The sequence below is a fragment of the Cryptomeria japonica genome, chromosome 6, assembly GCF_030272615.1.
Source record: "Cryptomeria japonica chromosome 6, Sugi_1.0, whole genome shotgun sequence".
NCBI classification, from domain to species: Eukaryota; Viridiplantae; Streptophyta; class Pinopsida; order Cupressales; family Cupressaceae; genus Cryptomeria; species Cryptomeria japonica.
This window is the reverse complement of record NC_081410.1, coordinates 426,802,964-426,819,690: the sequence shown is the minus strand read 5'-3', so window position 1 is coordinate 426,819,690 and position 16,727 is coordinate 426,802,964. Positions and strand designations below refer to the sequence as shown.

The window sequence follows — 16,727 nt, the reverse complement described above, 5'->3', positions numbered from 1 at the left end:
CCACGGGGAATTTTGAATTTTGACTCAGAGCACTCCCTTTGTAATTACAAGCCTCCTCAAAAATTATTTTCCTCCAGTATACCCAGGGATTCAGATAAAATTATCTAGTAAACCACAACAATTCCTGAATTACCATTTGAAAGTTATGGAAAATTAAAGCTCTTCACATTGTACTCGATCAGACATCGAAAAGAATAGGACGGGTGGGAAATAAACAAATGGGATTAATAATTTAAGAAAATTTGCAAAGAATGGATATTTGACCCAAAAACTTGCCATGCGAAGACAATAACATAAAGAAGGAAGACCAATTAGAATGCTTTGCTTAGCAAGCAGATAATGGAATACAGCACAGAGGGTGGGAGCACTAACCGACAAGCTGCATAGGAAGGGACAGCTTGTTGTCAATCCCACTCATAATATATAGTCATCTTAGGCAAAATAATTAAAGAAAAACAAAATAGAAAAATCATTGTGAGACCTAATCATACACACTTTGGATGGCACCTACACTTCAATTGAAGACGTGTAAGCAACACCATTAAATTCATAAAAATTGAAAAGAATGGCAACTAAATCAATGATATCTTGAATGAGAATCTCAAAGGTAATTCAAATGTTATTGTACATGAACATCCCATTCTCTATCAAATTAGAGAAGTAAGAAAGTTCTTATTCTCTATCAAATTAGAAAAGAGGTTCAGAAAAATCTAGTATTCAATTACATCTGTTTAACTGCTAAGCCCCTTTAGATTGTGGTAGCAGAAGTGATTGATTTAGAAAAGTAGTCTCAAAATAGAAATCCTATCAGGTCATGTAAAGAAGAAATCAGCAAATAAATCAGTATGACAATAATGCACCGAGCTGCCTAATTTAGTATCATCCTGAACTTTTTCTTCCTTGTGCAGCTGCAAATCTTTCCTCAGGGGTAACATTTCCCTGCCCAGATAATTGCACCAATCATTTGAATTCTTTGCTACCCCATATCTTGTGTCTTGTCTTGGGTGTCTAGTTCATAAAGAAATTGAAAGATTCATTGAGATTTTAAACATGATTTTAGTGGTTATACAATTAGATAGCCAATAAGGAAAATGATAAAGAATTAGAATGAATAAAATTAACTAAAGACAATACCAAGAAAAAGTAAAACCAATGGCACTAAGTCTAAGGTCTAACAAATCACGACAATATACCATTCAAGCTCCAGTACCACATGTAACGCTGCGATATGATGTCCTATATGCTCTTCATGTACCACTTGTATCTAGGAGACACCTAGTAGCAGCTTCCGCATAGGACCAGTGCTTTTAAGATAGCCTTAGCCATATCACTCTTTTGAGACACCATCGGGAAACATCTTAATCATATCAAGTTCCACACTTCCCTGTTGGCCACTTTTGTAAGTAAAAGGCAGATCCCGTGGATCACCACAGCCTTCACCTGATATCTGTGGTGTGCATTACCTCCAAACCACCACTGTCTTGAGAAAGTCACTGGACCATTGCATGAAGTTCTTTTGCTTATTTAAGGCACTAATGGCTATTTTCTACATTCTTCAGAAGTTGGACCCTCACTTTAATGGACATGCAAACTCTATTCACCCCTTGCCAGCCTTCGCATGCCCATATAGAATTGATTTCCCAAAACCATTTTGAAATCGTGACATGCTCAACTCTCTATTACTTGATCTTACCAGCTATCACTGCACACTCCATCACTCACAACAGAGCTTCAGATCATTTTCGGCAATATTGTTTTAAGAGCTGTATCTTGCAATTGTTACTTCTCTTTTAGTATTCTTCATTGTTGCCTAAGGTCACTCTGCTCAGCACACCAACTAGGGTTTGATCACAGCTCTAATGGTAATTCTTCCACAGAGTCATCAGCACCTCCCAACCTTAATACAGTCACACAAACTTCAGGCTAAATGCTCAGATTGCCAGAACTCGTATATCCTGCCAGACTATTTCTAAGGGTTCCTATATTTATCATCAGAGCATATTTCCTTTATCAATATATTGCTTGTATTACTGTTTGTTTTGATCACTGAATCTTCAGACTAAATGATCAGATTGCCAGAACTCGTATATCCTGCCAGACTATTTTTTAGGGTTCTTATATTTATCATCAGAGCATATTTCCTTTATCATTATATTGCTTGTATTACTGTTTGTTTTGATCACTGAATCTGTCATGCATGTTTGATTATCAGACTTTTGTATTTCTGCATTGCATCCATTTGGATTGCAATTTAGAATATAGATGTCTACTTACTGGTTTGCCCTAGGTCAATGTCCCTTCCCCATATTTTTGAAAACCCTCGCCATGTCTTTTCCTTTCCGATTTACCCCATCTTCCAAGCATTATGCCTTTGTTCAAGTTTCTCTGATTACATTACCCTTTAAGGTTCAAAGAGAAATTTCATGCCAAGACGGAAACAGCAAACAAATCATAATGACAATAATGTGCCACACCATCTCATCTGGTCATCCTAAATTGTTTCTTCTGTATGTAGCTGGCTAGCCACATATATTTTACTAAAGAAACATTTCAATCCCAGCACTGTAAGGGTCCTTGTGACTCTTCATTATATCTTGTATCAAACCTTCAGTGTTGCACTCCGTACAGAATTTCAAGATTATTCAAAGAGATTTTAAGCAAAAATTTAGAGTCATCAAATCAGATGGAAAATAAGAAAAAAATGGTAGGGAACAATTTCAATAGAATGGGTACAAAAATAATGTTCACGTGTGAATGACCAAAGTCAATTTCTGGGATGTAAATAACCAAGCTAAAATGCCCCAATGAAGGGGATGCTGAAAAACATGCACACTGAAAGGAAATAGTTCAAAAAACAAAAAAACAAAAAAACAAAAAAAACATGGTAAGCCCAATAACCTTAACAGGAAATTGCAACATATACTGTCCAAATTACAAAATAACTGTAAAGGACACAGGGAGACACTTGTATTCACAAGGCCCTAGAAGTCTTTGGGACCAAAAGTAGTTCTTTGATTAGATATATCCATTGAAACTAAAATCCCAAGCTACATATCAACCAACTGTGCAAGAAGACACATCCACAAAGTCATAAGCCAATGAAATCAAAGGTGGTTTCTTTGTCTTATTTTGCAGATCTAGGCAGTCAAGAATATGACCTGCTGTCATATTTGTCAATATAAACCCTGCTCGTGGCTGCTAGATGCCTCCAAGACATCATACACCACTCAAAGGGCTACTGATATAGGATACCTGGAATACCATGCATGTTACCATAAGACTTGGAAACCTACTAAGCCCACCCTTGGAACTTTCATGCATCTTCACCAACGTAGCAATTTGGGAAAACTTTTTACAGTGTTGCTATTTAAGGCACGTGTCACACTTTAACTACCTTCAAGACTTAGCAAAGATGTTAATTGGTTGCACCATAATAAAAGTATGCAGGTGGAGTTATCATTCACTTGAACCACCCTAGAAACAGGCAGAATTTTATTTCACAGAAATCATGCAGAAGGTTTTTAAGTGCTTGTGCTACTTTTCCCTTGCAAGCCAGGCAGAACTTTAAGACACTCAAGCTAAACAGAATTTTCACACTCAAACCAAGAAGAGACCTTGTTCACTTAAACCATATTCTAGATAACTTAAAATCTTTAAAATTGGCTCTAACAGCCAACCTCCCACCCATTTGCCATGTTTTCCACTTGTGACAACATTTTAAAAAGGGCTATGTCTCCAATCGTGTGTGATTCCTGTAGTTTTGCCAATTTTTGTAACTTAAAACTTGGAAGAAGGCATTTTCCTTGTGCTGGCCACTTCTTCACATGTCCAAAACTTGAAAAGGTGGTGATTATATCATCACAGGCTTGGCTCAATTGAACCACTTTTTATAATCATAGCAGAACTTATCATCATCTGGGTCTATTTTGAGTTTGGGTGGAAAGATGAGCCACTTATACCACTTACAAGGAGCTTTTGATCAGCATTGCCATCTATAAAAGTCTGGAGCTTGAAGTTTATTAAGCCAAGGAAAAACTTGCCAAAAAAAAAACCGCTCCACTTGAGCCATTTTTAAATCTGGCAAAGTTTTTTGTCTAGTTAAACCAAGGCAAAGCTTTGGCTCATTAATGCCACCTTTATCACAATGCCTTAGGCAGAAAAGTTCTTCAGTTGAAAAGATATCAAACGGCCAAATAATCAAAACAATGAGCCCTCAATAACTCAGCCATTTTCATACTCTTCATTACAGCCATCAACAATCTCTGAACCTCATTATTATTTTATTTCAGGACACAGCTGCAACCTCAATCAACTTGCAAAAACCATTAGTCAAAAAACAAGACTATAACAAGGCAAACTGCAAACTAACCGAGAAGACCACAATGACTTGGCTTGGCAAACAAATGATGAACAATTTGACAACAAAACAGATTAAAAAATAAGTACAAATGTTAAATTTTATGGGTGAAAAGAATTTCTTCATGAGAATAGCATCAATCAATATCCAATTGCACTTACATCTAGAAGTGCTAGAAAGTTGGAACAAAACTCAGAAGGCTAGATGCAAAAAAAGAAATTTATGAGTTTTTCAAGCAAGCAAAAATTGCAGAAGATTTGAAATGAAGTTAAGTGGAGTAAGAATTTTCCTTACTTGGTGCTTGGCTAGTTCTCCCTCAAATAGCTAGTGGCGAAGAGAATGCCTCCCCTCTGCATGCCTATTATCTCTACAACTCTACAATAATCAGGTCTTTGACCTCTTCCTCAAGTATCATCCTCTCAATGCTTGGTGTAAGGCCCTTCATAACCCCTACATCAATAGCCTCGAAGTCCTCTATATAGAAAATTTTGTCGTTGAAGTAGTGCATATGGCACGAATGCATTGTTTGATTTGATTTGCAACCTTCAATCAATAATATTCCAAATGGCTTTGAATTTTTTTATCTCCCTTGTGATACTTTTGAAACTCCTTCGCATTGCCCATGCCTTCATACAATTACACCATTGAATTTTTCTCCCCATCCACCAAACACAAAAACCTTACTACAGGCTCTAAAACCTACAAGCAAATTGAACTTGCAATTAAAAGTAAAGCTTAAAAAATTGAACATATAGTAATTAGAAATTACAAAAGTTGAACTTAAATGATGCAACTGAAAATTTAAATAGAAAATTGAAGATATTTATAATGATCTTCTTAGCACTCTTCATAAAGAGATCACCAATAAATAATCTTTGCGACCCTCTCCATACATTTTCCTGGAATAACAAGAATTCAACCATTTTTGGTTCACAAACATCTTCTTCAATGGTGCTAACGAACCATAAATACTATACAAGGTAATGAAGTTCCTGCAAATTGTGTGGTTCCTGCTCACACAAGCTCCTTTCCCTTGGTGTGATCTCTCATCAAGGTAAGCACCCAAGGGTGATTATAGATGTACTTGGCAATGTTCCTAGTGTCTTCCACCATGGATTTCATCCAATCACATTTACCTATGTCCTCCAACAAATGATCAAGGCAAAGGGAAGCATAACAGCTCAAAAAAGGGTTTGATGCCTCTCCTCAAGTATCGCAATATCTACCACAACTTGGACCAAAATTTCTATACCAAAACTTATGACAACCTCCAATAGTGGATTCAAATTCTAAACATTCTTTACTTTGTTAGAGGTGTCAATGGAAACCAAGAACACCATTAACCCTCTAAAGCCACTTGAAAGTTGATGAGAGTGTGATTTATTTCCATTTATCCACCCATCTAATAATATTGTCCATCCATTCTGATGTCTAAAATTCTTTTGCTCTTCAATTAACATCTTTGTATTTGCTAATTTTTTGAAGCACAAACAAACTTAAATGTGGACTAGACACCTTGAACCCATTCTCTATAAGTCCCAAGGTTGTGACAAATTCTCAAATGGACTTTTCACCACATTGAACAAAACATTAATGTAGTACCAAAAACTTGCACAAGCCATGCTTGTTTAAAATGCTTCTCCTTGTTCCAACATAAACCTTCAAGTGAAGGTAGCAAAACTGGTATGTTTTGTAAAACCAAAAAACCTTGTGACTACATTCAACTAGAGCTCAATGAAGTGAACATGTCACAAATTTGTGGACAATCTAAGGAGTCCACAAACTATGTATTTGTTTATGCCATGTTGAGATTTTCCACTATTCCTTGTGACTACATTCAACTAGAGCTTATTGAAGTGGACATGTCACAAATTTGTGGACAATCTAAGTTGCCCACAAACTACGTATTTGTGTATGCCTCTAATTCCTATGCTATGTTGAGGTTTTCCGATATTGCAATGGTTGCAAGCATAGATGGAACACTCGCAGAGTACTCGGCGAGTTTCAAAAACTCGCCAAGTTTTTGAGCTCTGCAAGTTTTTATGACTTTAACTCACAGCAGAAACTCGCAGAGTTTTTGCAAAAAAACTCGCCAAGTTTTTTGCAAAAACTCAGCGAGTTTCTTTTAAAAACTCGGCTAGACTAAAAAAAGTGGCCCAAACATGTCAAAAAATTATCAATTTTTATTTTTTCAGGTCAGGTTCATTCTCTTCATCAGAATATACACATGAAATATAACATTTAAGTATAAGTGGCATTTCAATATGTCTTTTTCCTTTCTTATACTTTATAACACCCGATGCCTTTATAAAATAATAAAAGTATTTTTGGCCTCGCAAGGGGCGATGCCCCTTGACCCCAACTTGGGGGCGCTGCCCCCAAACCCCCGTCGAAAAATATAGGGGGAAACTGCGCTGATGGAAGTAGGGAAAATTTAACCTCCGAGTCTGATTAGGCTCCATATAACAACATAATTAGCATTGAAGAAATCTTGGTATTATACATTTTAGAGTTGAAAGTTTGAAACTATGAGTATGAATGATGAAATTTCAAATATTGCGCGTTTGTATATCTCCACCAAGATCTAGACCTATCTCTCTAACCCTCTTTTTCTCACCCTCAGACCCCGGTGAGGGGTGCTACTTTCAACCTAATTTTAATTTGCAGATGCTTGGTGGCAAAGTTGGGGTGGAAATACCCCAAATCTGAAAAAATTTGCCCTCAAAATCTTATGTCAACCTTGTAGTTCATCCAGTTGTGATCACAATTAGAGCTTGTTTGAAGCCATCAATACGAAGAAGAGGAGAAAGCTAGCTCAAAAACACCTCAATGACCTTGTCTTTGTGCAATATAATCTTCAATCACGCGTAAGGAAGGTAGAGGAAGTAGCAGGTGATCCACTTGACTTGGATGATATAGATCCTTACAGTGATTGGACATCACAGGAGCAGCCTCCATTGTTTTCTGAGGATGACAACATTGATTTGGAGAGGCAAGCTATGGAGGAGGAGGGGGGTGGATTTGGTTTCACGCTGGATGACATTGAGGAGGAAGAGGATGAGGATGAGGAGTCATTGTCAGTGCCACAAGCAGGTGGAGACATAGCTTCATCCAGGATGGAGGATGAGCCAGCCATACTGAGCGAGGAGGCACAGTCACGCCCACTGCAGACTTCTAGGACTAGACCCTCTACTTTTACCTCTCCTCTAGTTTTAGCTAGAGTTGGTAAGAGAAAGTTGTAATTGTAATTTGTAATGATGTATTTACTTTTGGTTTTACAAAAACTATTTACTATTTTGCTTCCAGCCATCAGCATTCCTCGTGAGGATGCAATTTTGTAGACACTTTGCATTTAAATATATCTAGAATCAGCTTGTTTCTTTTGTGCTATCATTTATTGACTCATTGGATGCATCTTCTCATTAAATTTTGCAAAAAAAATGCATTTTTTATTAAAATTAAGCGTGTTTTTACGTTGTCGAGTTTTTCGGCGAGATTTTCTCGAGTTTTTCCGAGATTTTGCTGAGTTTTTTTCTCAAGGGCTTGGCGAGTCGAGCTGAGTCGCGAGTAGTCCAACTATGGTTGCAAGTGTCCTCATCTTCTTCCAACTTTTCACTATGTAAAAGAAAGGGCCACATACATCTCCAATACGACCTCCAACTCAATGTTTGAACATAATTTGATGTTGCAGCCAATACTTTGGGTAAGGTAGTATTTGCATCAATTCATTCACTTTCAAAATAAATGGTTACAAATGATCAATCCCATGGTCAATTCAAGTATGCCCTACTCCGAGCAGCAACCTTGTTGCCAGTGTTCCAGCTTCCACTTCCATTTCCATTTCCTAATCCCATTGGCTACGTCAACCCTAGCATCCAAAAACTCAAACAGCAAAAATCATATATAATTGCAACAAAACTTAGAACTGAAGAAAATAGAGAAGCCTAGCTGGGGTAGGTTAATCCAGATACATTTATAACACAAATAATGTACATCTAAAAAGACAATTTCTAAATTCTTGAAAAAAAAAATTCAAATGTAAACAAATTTGATAAAATTTTGAAAGAAAAAAGACATTTGAAACATCTTTGAAAATCTTTAGAATCTCACATCCACAATCATCTAAAGTCACCACACGAAGAGGTCAAAGGATAATGATCATGTGAGTGAGAAAGGAGGGTATGGAGAGCTTAAAAAGGGACAGGGGTGAAGGGGAACAGGGACAAGCGATGAGGATCTGCATTTTTACTAGTCTCCCCCAAGCAAGCCACACTGCAGAATATACCTTGCCAAAAACTCATGAGTTTCAGCCTACAATTCTTTGAAACTTGCCCACAAGTAAGTGCACATGCTACTCAGCCCCTTTGCAACTAATGAGAACTCACAAGTTTGGCAATTTTCTAATCACTGGTTCAAGTAAAAAAGCAATATCAGATAGGACTACTACTATCATCATGATCCACATCATCCACATAGCATTCGATGCACTCAATTACATGTAGAAAATCTAGTAGCTTTCATACACGTGAGATTTATGCCTAAATATAGCTACCTCTCTAAGCAACAGAGTTGAGTGCCTCAAATATCTTAAAAAGGTGTAGTCCTCTATGAATTCCCAGAGAACCAATAGTGCAATAATATCTCCTCCTTAGCTTGTAAAAGCAAGACCTGTAAGAAATAAAGATCTTGACAGAACCAGTACAGCCTCCACCCCAAAAAATGAAAGGACACAATCTGGCATTCTCTCAAAAAATCTTCTTGTTTGGCCTTTCACTTTGCCTCTTTAACAAATCATAAATATTTGTCTCAATGGCTATAAGGCATAAAGCTAAGCAAAAATATAGCTAATCACAATCTTTCAATTAGTCAAGGATTTTTGCTTTTCAGCTACCAACTAGCTTGCACTTAGGATGAAAATGCGCCATGACGTTGAGTGAGGTAAGATAAAACTAACCACTTTATTGAAAAGATTTGCAATAGCCAGCAAGGGGGCTCGTGCCATGGTTGAGAATTTGAATTCAGCCACTTTGGTGGTGATCAACGTGCAAGTGACAAGAGGAAAGCAGAAAAAAAAATTGCACAAAAGACTGACCAGAGATATATTTTCATTATTTGGCTTACCTGGAACTCATGTTCTTATATCAGAGCCCTGTTCAAGTCCATAATGAGTTGTGATAATCCTTGAGGATCTTGAATTAAAAAAATCTGTGACCAATGTAGGTCAATGGCACTCATGACCATCCACCCTTTTCAAATGAGAGTGAGAGAGAGAGGTCAGTGGCACTCAATGTTCATAGATATCCTACAGTAGAAAAAGGGTTCTATCCAACTCCTCAATGAAAGATCAAATAAATGAAAAGTGTACAACCCAAAAAATATCAATAAGAAAGGAAATAGTCAACAAGCAGAAATATATACAGAATAAAGAAATGCAGAAGAGAGAAGAAAAGCATTCTACAGGGCATGCATGCAACATATGAATCAATTGCAACAATTACCACCCTTAAAAGTAAAGAGGTTGGTAATGCTTCTGCAATAAGAGATCTTCAGCAAAGTTCAAAATTAGGCTGCTATTTTCCAATTAACCATTCCAGATCTCAAAGCATAATCCAATTTTCATGTGTCCTAGTAAGAGAGAACTTTATCCATGAATCACTGTTATGGTTAGGGATCATTCCAAGATCCCATTTGAAATGTAACCATTACCATGAGGAATAGATATGTGATCTATAGTCAGAATAACCAAAGACATTGAACAGAATATCCCAAACAACAACAGAATCTTCCTCAAATTCCATAATAAATTGGTCATATTGATCATACATAAATGGAAAATCAACACATTCACCTTCAAAAGAGAACACAATCTGCAAATTTGTATCTTCCTGGCAGATGTGATGGTCAGTCTAAATGTATAGCCAATGGGAAAACAGCTTGAGATGGAAACAAGAGAATGTGAGAAAACGTGACCACTACCAGCGGCACCCTAACTAATCAAGACAGACAGACTCCCCATATAAATCTACAGGAAATGCTCCAAACAGAAGGCCATTTTCAAACTAAGGGTTTTGCAAGTATGATCCATGCGATAGCAGCATTTGTCTCATCTTTCAGCCAAAGGCAACAAGTAATAAAGAAATCAAATATGAAGGAAGAAACAGTCATACGTAATGAGCTGCTAGCATCGCCAGAAAATTTAGAAATGGCTGCAGTTAAGCAGAGAAGGGCCATACATATTGAGCTGCAAGCATCCCCAGAGAGTTTAGAAATAGCTGCAGTTTAATGATAAATGCAGCAATATTGCATTTAGGTAGCCAATAAAATAACAGGATAAACATCTAAATCTTGCTATGGATATATGAAATAAATAGCCAGTAAAACCTTCACATTGACAAGACTATAAATCTTATTTGAAACTTTCAGGGCGTTTTTGTCAGCTGTCTAATTACTGCAGGCCACTTTATCTGCTTGCAGTTAACATGAACAATTGTAATATGTAGACATTGGTCAAAATAAATACAATGAGAATTAAATTTAAAAAAATCACCAGCTGCATGCAAAGTGGGCACTACACCATATTACAAACAACAATATTTAAGCGTTTTTAACAAAAATGGCTTGTAATAAGATAACATAACTTTAAACATTTCAACCAGACAAAAGTATGGCAAAAAAATCACAGCATAAAAACTTAACATACAGAACAAGCCAGCATTTTATCACATGCAAACATATATTACATAAAACTAGTGAGAGGTGAGAAATGGAAGATATGTCAGTTGTGTCATTTGCAAAGTAATCATAAATTCCGCAAATAATTTAAATGTGACCTCACAATCTACAAACTAACAAATTAGAATGGATGGCTTACCGGATAAATGCAGAATAATTGGCATAGACACTTTTACGCATTTCTTCAGCGGATGCTTTCTTAAGTTCTAAAAGATGCATACACAGTTGCCTAATTTCCTGCATGACATACAAAACAGTTCATCCTTAAATCTGCAACTACAGGTCATTTCAACATGTTTTAAAGATTTTGATATATCAAAAAATAAAACTTCTGATAATAGATGTTTTTAATTGCAAAAACTGCATTAGATTCTACCTAAACAAATTATTCTCTACACTTTAACAAGGAATTGAGGCTGATTAAGTACAAAGTGAGAGATACAAGAATTGGATTGAATGGGCAGAAATGTGATCAAATATTCAATTAAAAAAACTGTATTGATAAGTTCAAATTATACACCAAAGCCAATGTGGTGGAGGCTAAATAGTGCATGCAAGATTAATAAACTATAGCTTGGAGAAATAGAAAAGCATAAGGATTGCCATGACTATATGATTGAAAAACACTCATGAAATTGCACCTGAATATGAATCCAGATATGGCCAGGTAGCTAATATAGAGATAATCGGTAGCTCAAAACAGCATGGAAATCAATATGGCAGAGTCAATAAAAAATGAAAAATGAGAGAACTGTAAACTTCAGCTAAGGCATTTAAAATATGGGGGACATATTCACTCCTCGCCATCCACTTGTCATTGTGTGTATACTAGTTATGGAGTAGCCAACCTTCCACATGCATAACCTTTAACTAGCCTTCAAGTAATTTCTCAATTTTCTATTCTTATTTTTGTTTCCATTTCTAGACTTTTTTATCTCTTTTAAGCAGAAGTTTCTCAAATTCCCATTAGTTTAAGAGAATGTGTTCAGCTTCTTGATAGATTGTCTCGATTTCCTCAAGGCTTTTATACCAACCCATACTTCAAGAAAATGAAAGACACTGAAGATTACCCTTAAAATATTAATATTAGCATCATATTGTTATTAGAATATTTAATTATATTTTAGTCACCTATATTTAGTTCCTTGTTTAATGGTCATTTAGCTTTTTAGTTAATTAGTTTTTAAGCTTTATTTAGCATTTAGCTTTTTCTTTTTAATTAATTAGCTTTTAGCTCTTTAATCTTTTACTTTAACGTTATGTTCTAATTATAGAACATCGTCTTGTAACCTCTATATATACGTGTATATCGTTCAATGTAATCATCCGATTATTGAATCATTCATTCAATTTATTTTTCATGGTATCAGAGCATGGAAATTAAAAATTTCGAAAATTTTTGTTATTAAAATTTTTCGAAGTTTTTATTGAAGAGATTTTTTTTAAAACTGTTTTTTTTTTTAAAAGCAGATTTTTTCTCTTCCTGGGCAGTTTTTTTTTGCAGGTTGAAAATTTTCCTAGGGTTTCTGCAATTTTCGACTAGGGTTTTGACCCTTCTATTCAAGTCGAAATTTTATTTTGGTTGCAAATTCTTGGTGGGTTTTTCGAGAGCTCAATTGGGTCGTCGTCAGATTTTTTGGGGTGCCTCGTTTTCCATGCCTCGATTTTTGTGCCAGCAAATTTGCCTTGGAATTTAAAAACAGTTCACAATTTCTGCTATTTCTGTGGACGTTGGGATTTTTGCTGTTTTTTGGCACCATTTATGCTGTTTTAAGTGCAGAAATTTTTAATTTTTGGGTTTCTTCCAAACCTCGAAATTTGTGCCTTGGAATTCATGTCAGAATTCTCCTATAAGATTTCAGTTTTTTCAGCAGCTGTTTCTATTCTGATTTTTTTTTTAAAATCAGATTCTTCTATCTCTTGCTTTCACTTAGTTGACCTCGATCAACCTCGATTTCCTTGATGGCATCATTAACCAACTTCATGTTGGAACACAGTCAGAAGTTCAACGGCCGCAACTACAACAACTGGAAACAGCGTATGCTTACCATCTTTGAGTATCGTTGCCTTGATCAGCTTGTTTTGGGCAAGGAATCTCGTCCTACAACAGCAGGTGATGATCAAGACAAACATGATGTGAAGAATCGAGAGGCTCTCATGCTTATCAAACTCTCCGTCACAGATGATCAACTCCCACAGGTGCCTTCAGGTAAAACAGCAAAAGAGATTTGGGATCTTTTGAAGGATCTTCATGAAACGTCTGACAAGAGCCGAGTTTTCTTTCTGAAGAATATGTTGTTTTCTATCATGATGGATGAGAAGTCATCTATCCAGGCACATCTTACGAAGATCAAGGACATCCGTGTTCAGTTAGAAGCTATAAGCCGAACCATGGTGGAAGAGGATATGGTAGTGATCACGCTGAAAAGCCTTCCCAGATCCTACGAGCATTTCATTGATATGCTCAATATCTCCTCTACTAGTGTTGATTTGAAGTTTCCTGATCTTTGCAACAAGCTGCTCCAACAAGATCGATGGAAGCAGCAGTTTGGAAGTAGCGCTAGTTCATCCACTGAATAGGCTTTCACAGCCTCAGCTTCGCATAAGTACAAGGGTAAAGCTCCGTCCTTCCAGCAGAAAGGACAAGGACAAGGTCAAGGTCAACCTCAACAGTCTTCCAAAAAGAAGAGCTTACAGTGTTCCTACTGTCATATACATGGCCATCTGGTGAAAGATTGCCGGAAATTGATAGCATCCCAGCAATCCAAATAGGGAGGGTCCAAGCAGAAAGCCAATTCTGCCATGCATACTAATCAGAAGGAATCTGCCTTCTATGTGTTCATGGCCCTAAACTCCTCTGATGATGTTCAATCATCAGCCTGGTACATTGACTCTGGAGCCTCTCGACATTTCACACATCGTCGGGATTGGTTTACAGAGTACATGCCTTTCACTGATTCAGTGATCTTTGGTGGAGGTGAAGAGTCTACTGTTGTCGGCAAGGGCAACATTCAGATTTCATCTGGTGGGAGGGATTTAATATTCCTCAATGTATACTTTGTACCTGGTATGAAGCTCAGTCTACTATCAATCAGTCAGATTATGTAGCATTCACCACAGCTGGATGTCGTCTTCGGGTTGCACAAGTGCAGCATTGTTGACAGGGAGACTCGCACTACAGTTGCAGTTGGTATTGAGGATCATGGTCTTTATAGACTTGTTGATTCTACTGATTCTTAGGAGCTCGACATGGCAGCTAGAAGTACTTCCATCAACACTCTTTGGCATCAGCGATATGGGCATCTCAATATCCATTATCTCTCTCAGTTGGTTCGAGAGGATCTAGTCATAGGATTGCCTGAGATTCAAACTCAGAATCATGGAGTTTGTGGAGCGTGTCAAGCTGGAAAGCAGCATAGGACTCCGTTTTCAGATGGATTCAAACTCAGAATCATGGAGTTTGCAGAGCGTGTCAAGCTAGAAAGCAGCATAGGACTCCGTTTTCAGATGGAGACGCTTGGAGAGCATCCAAGGTCTTGCAACTCGATCATGCAGACATTTGTGGTCCCATGAACACTCCATCAGTCACTGGATGCAGGTATTTTCTATTATTTGTTGATGATTTCAGCAGACACATGTGGGTTTATTTTCTTAAGCAGAAATCAAAGGTGTTCACCATGTTTCAAATGTTTAAGGCCTTAGTGGAAAAAGAGTCTAGCTGTCAGATAGTCACTCTTCGGTCCGACAATGGAGGGGAATTTTGTTCTACAAAGTTCACCAACTTTTGTGCATCACATGGCATTAAGCATCAACTTAACACACCTTACACCCCACAGCACTACGGTGTTGTTGAGCACAGGAACCGTACAATCACTGAGATGGCTCCGTCTATGTTGGAGCATAGAAATGTTCCAAAACACTTTTGGGCGGAAGCGGTCTTCACTGCAGTCTACCTTCTGAACCGGTCTCCCACAAAGGCCGTTAAGAAAATGATTCCAGAGGAAGCTTGGTCTGGCAGGAAGCCCAAAATCAATCATTTGAAAGTTTTTGGCTCTACAACTTATGTTTGGATTCCAGATGCCACACACACCAAACTGGATCCAAAGAGTCAGAAATTGATGTTCATCGGCTATAGTGACAACCACAAGGCATGTCGGCTGGTTGATATAGACACTAATCACCTCATATTCAGTCGAGATGTAGTATTTGATGAAGAAAGAGGATCTTTTCACCCTTCCTCTCCTAATTTGAGCACTAAGGATCACCCTCCAAAGGCTGTAAGTATGGATGTTCATCTTCCCTTAGCTCCACTTGATGGGAGGGATTTAGTTGACTCTAAAGTTGTGGGGTCTCCCAGGCATGACATTGCACCCCCTGACTTTCAAACAGAATTTGTGTCAGCATTTTGATATGACAAACAGAATTTGTGTCAGCATTTTGATATGACAAATTTGGGACTTCTCCATTATTGTCTCGATGTAGAGGTTTGGCAGACTGATAACCACATATTCATTTCTCAGTCAAAGTATGCCAAGAGCCTACTAGATAAGTTTCAAATGCAAGATTGTAAACTTGCATCTACACCTATGGAGATAGGGCTCAAATTATCAGCCAAATCAGATTCACCTGTAGTGGATGAGTCTTCATTCAAGCAACTAGTGAGCAGCCTCATCTATCTCACCGCCACTAGACCTGACATCAGTTATGTTGTAAGCTATATTTCTCGCTTCATGTCAGCCCCAAAAGTTGAACATTGGGTTGCAGCGAAGCGTGTGCCTAGATATGTGAAGGGCACTCCTGATTTTGGCATTTTGTACAGCAGAAGCAAAGATCCTAGGCTGGTTGGTTTTACAGACTCAGATTGGGCAGGTTGTGTTGATGACAGAAAGTCAACTTCTGGGTATGTTTTTAGCTTGGGTACAGGTGCAGTCACATGGACCAGCAAGAAGCAACAGGCAATAGCTCTTTCCTCCACCGAAGCAGAGTATCGGGGAACTGTTAAGGCAGCATGTGAGGCAATTTGGCTACGTAGGATGCTTGCAGACATGCAAATGTCTCAACCAGGACCTACTCCCTTGTTTTGTGATAATCAAGGGGTTCTAAAATTAGCCAAAAATCCAGTCTTCCATGAGCGGACAAAGCATGTGGAGCTTCATTGTCGTTTCATCCGCCAGCATGTTGAATATGGATCAGTGATACTGCAGTACATTCCTACAGAAGATCAGACTACAGATATCCTCACCAAGTCCTTAAGCCCAGCAAAGTTTCTCAAATTTAGAGGGCAGCTTGGTGTGATAGATAGCATGACCATTAAGGGAGGGTATTAGAATATTTAATTATATTTTAGTCACCTATATTTAGTTCCTTGTTTAATGGTCATTTAGATTTTTAGTTAATTAGCTTTTAAGCTTTATTTAGCATTTAGCTTTTTCTTTTTAATTAATTAGCTTTTAAGCTTAATTTAGCTTTTAGCTCTTTAATCTTTTACTTTAACGTTATGTTCTAATTATAGAACATCGTCTTGTAACCTCTATATATACGTGTGTATATCGTTCAATGTAATCATCCGATTATTGAATCATTCATTCAATTTATTTTTCAATTGTACCATCTCCTCTCTAATGAAACTTGATATATC

At 37.4% G+C, this 16,727-nt stretch overlaps 1 protein-coding gene across 1 annotated transcript in view; it reads right to left on the bottom strand.

Annotated features, from left to right (window-relative positions):
* The window catches only part of LOC131043029 (exocyst complex component EXO84B), a 55,132-nt gene that overhangs the window by 27,905 nt on the left and 10,500 nt on the right, over positions 1 to 16,727 (bottom strand). Inside the window, exon 2 of the mRNA XM_057976392.2 lies at positions 11,229 to 11,326. Within this exon, the coding sequence (XP_057832375.2) occupies positions 11,229 to 11,326 (98 nt within the window). The remainder of the gene's footprint in view (positions 1 to 11,228; positions 11,327 to 16,727) is intronic.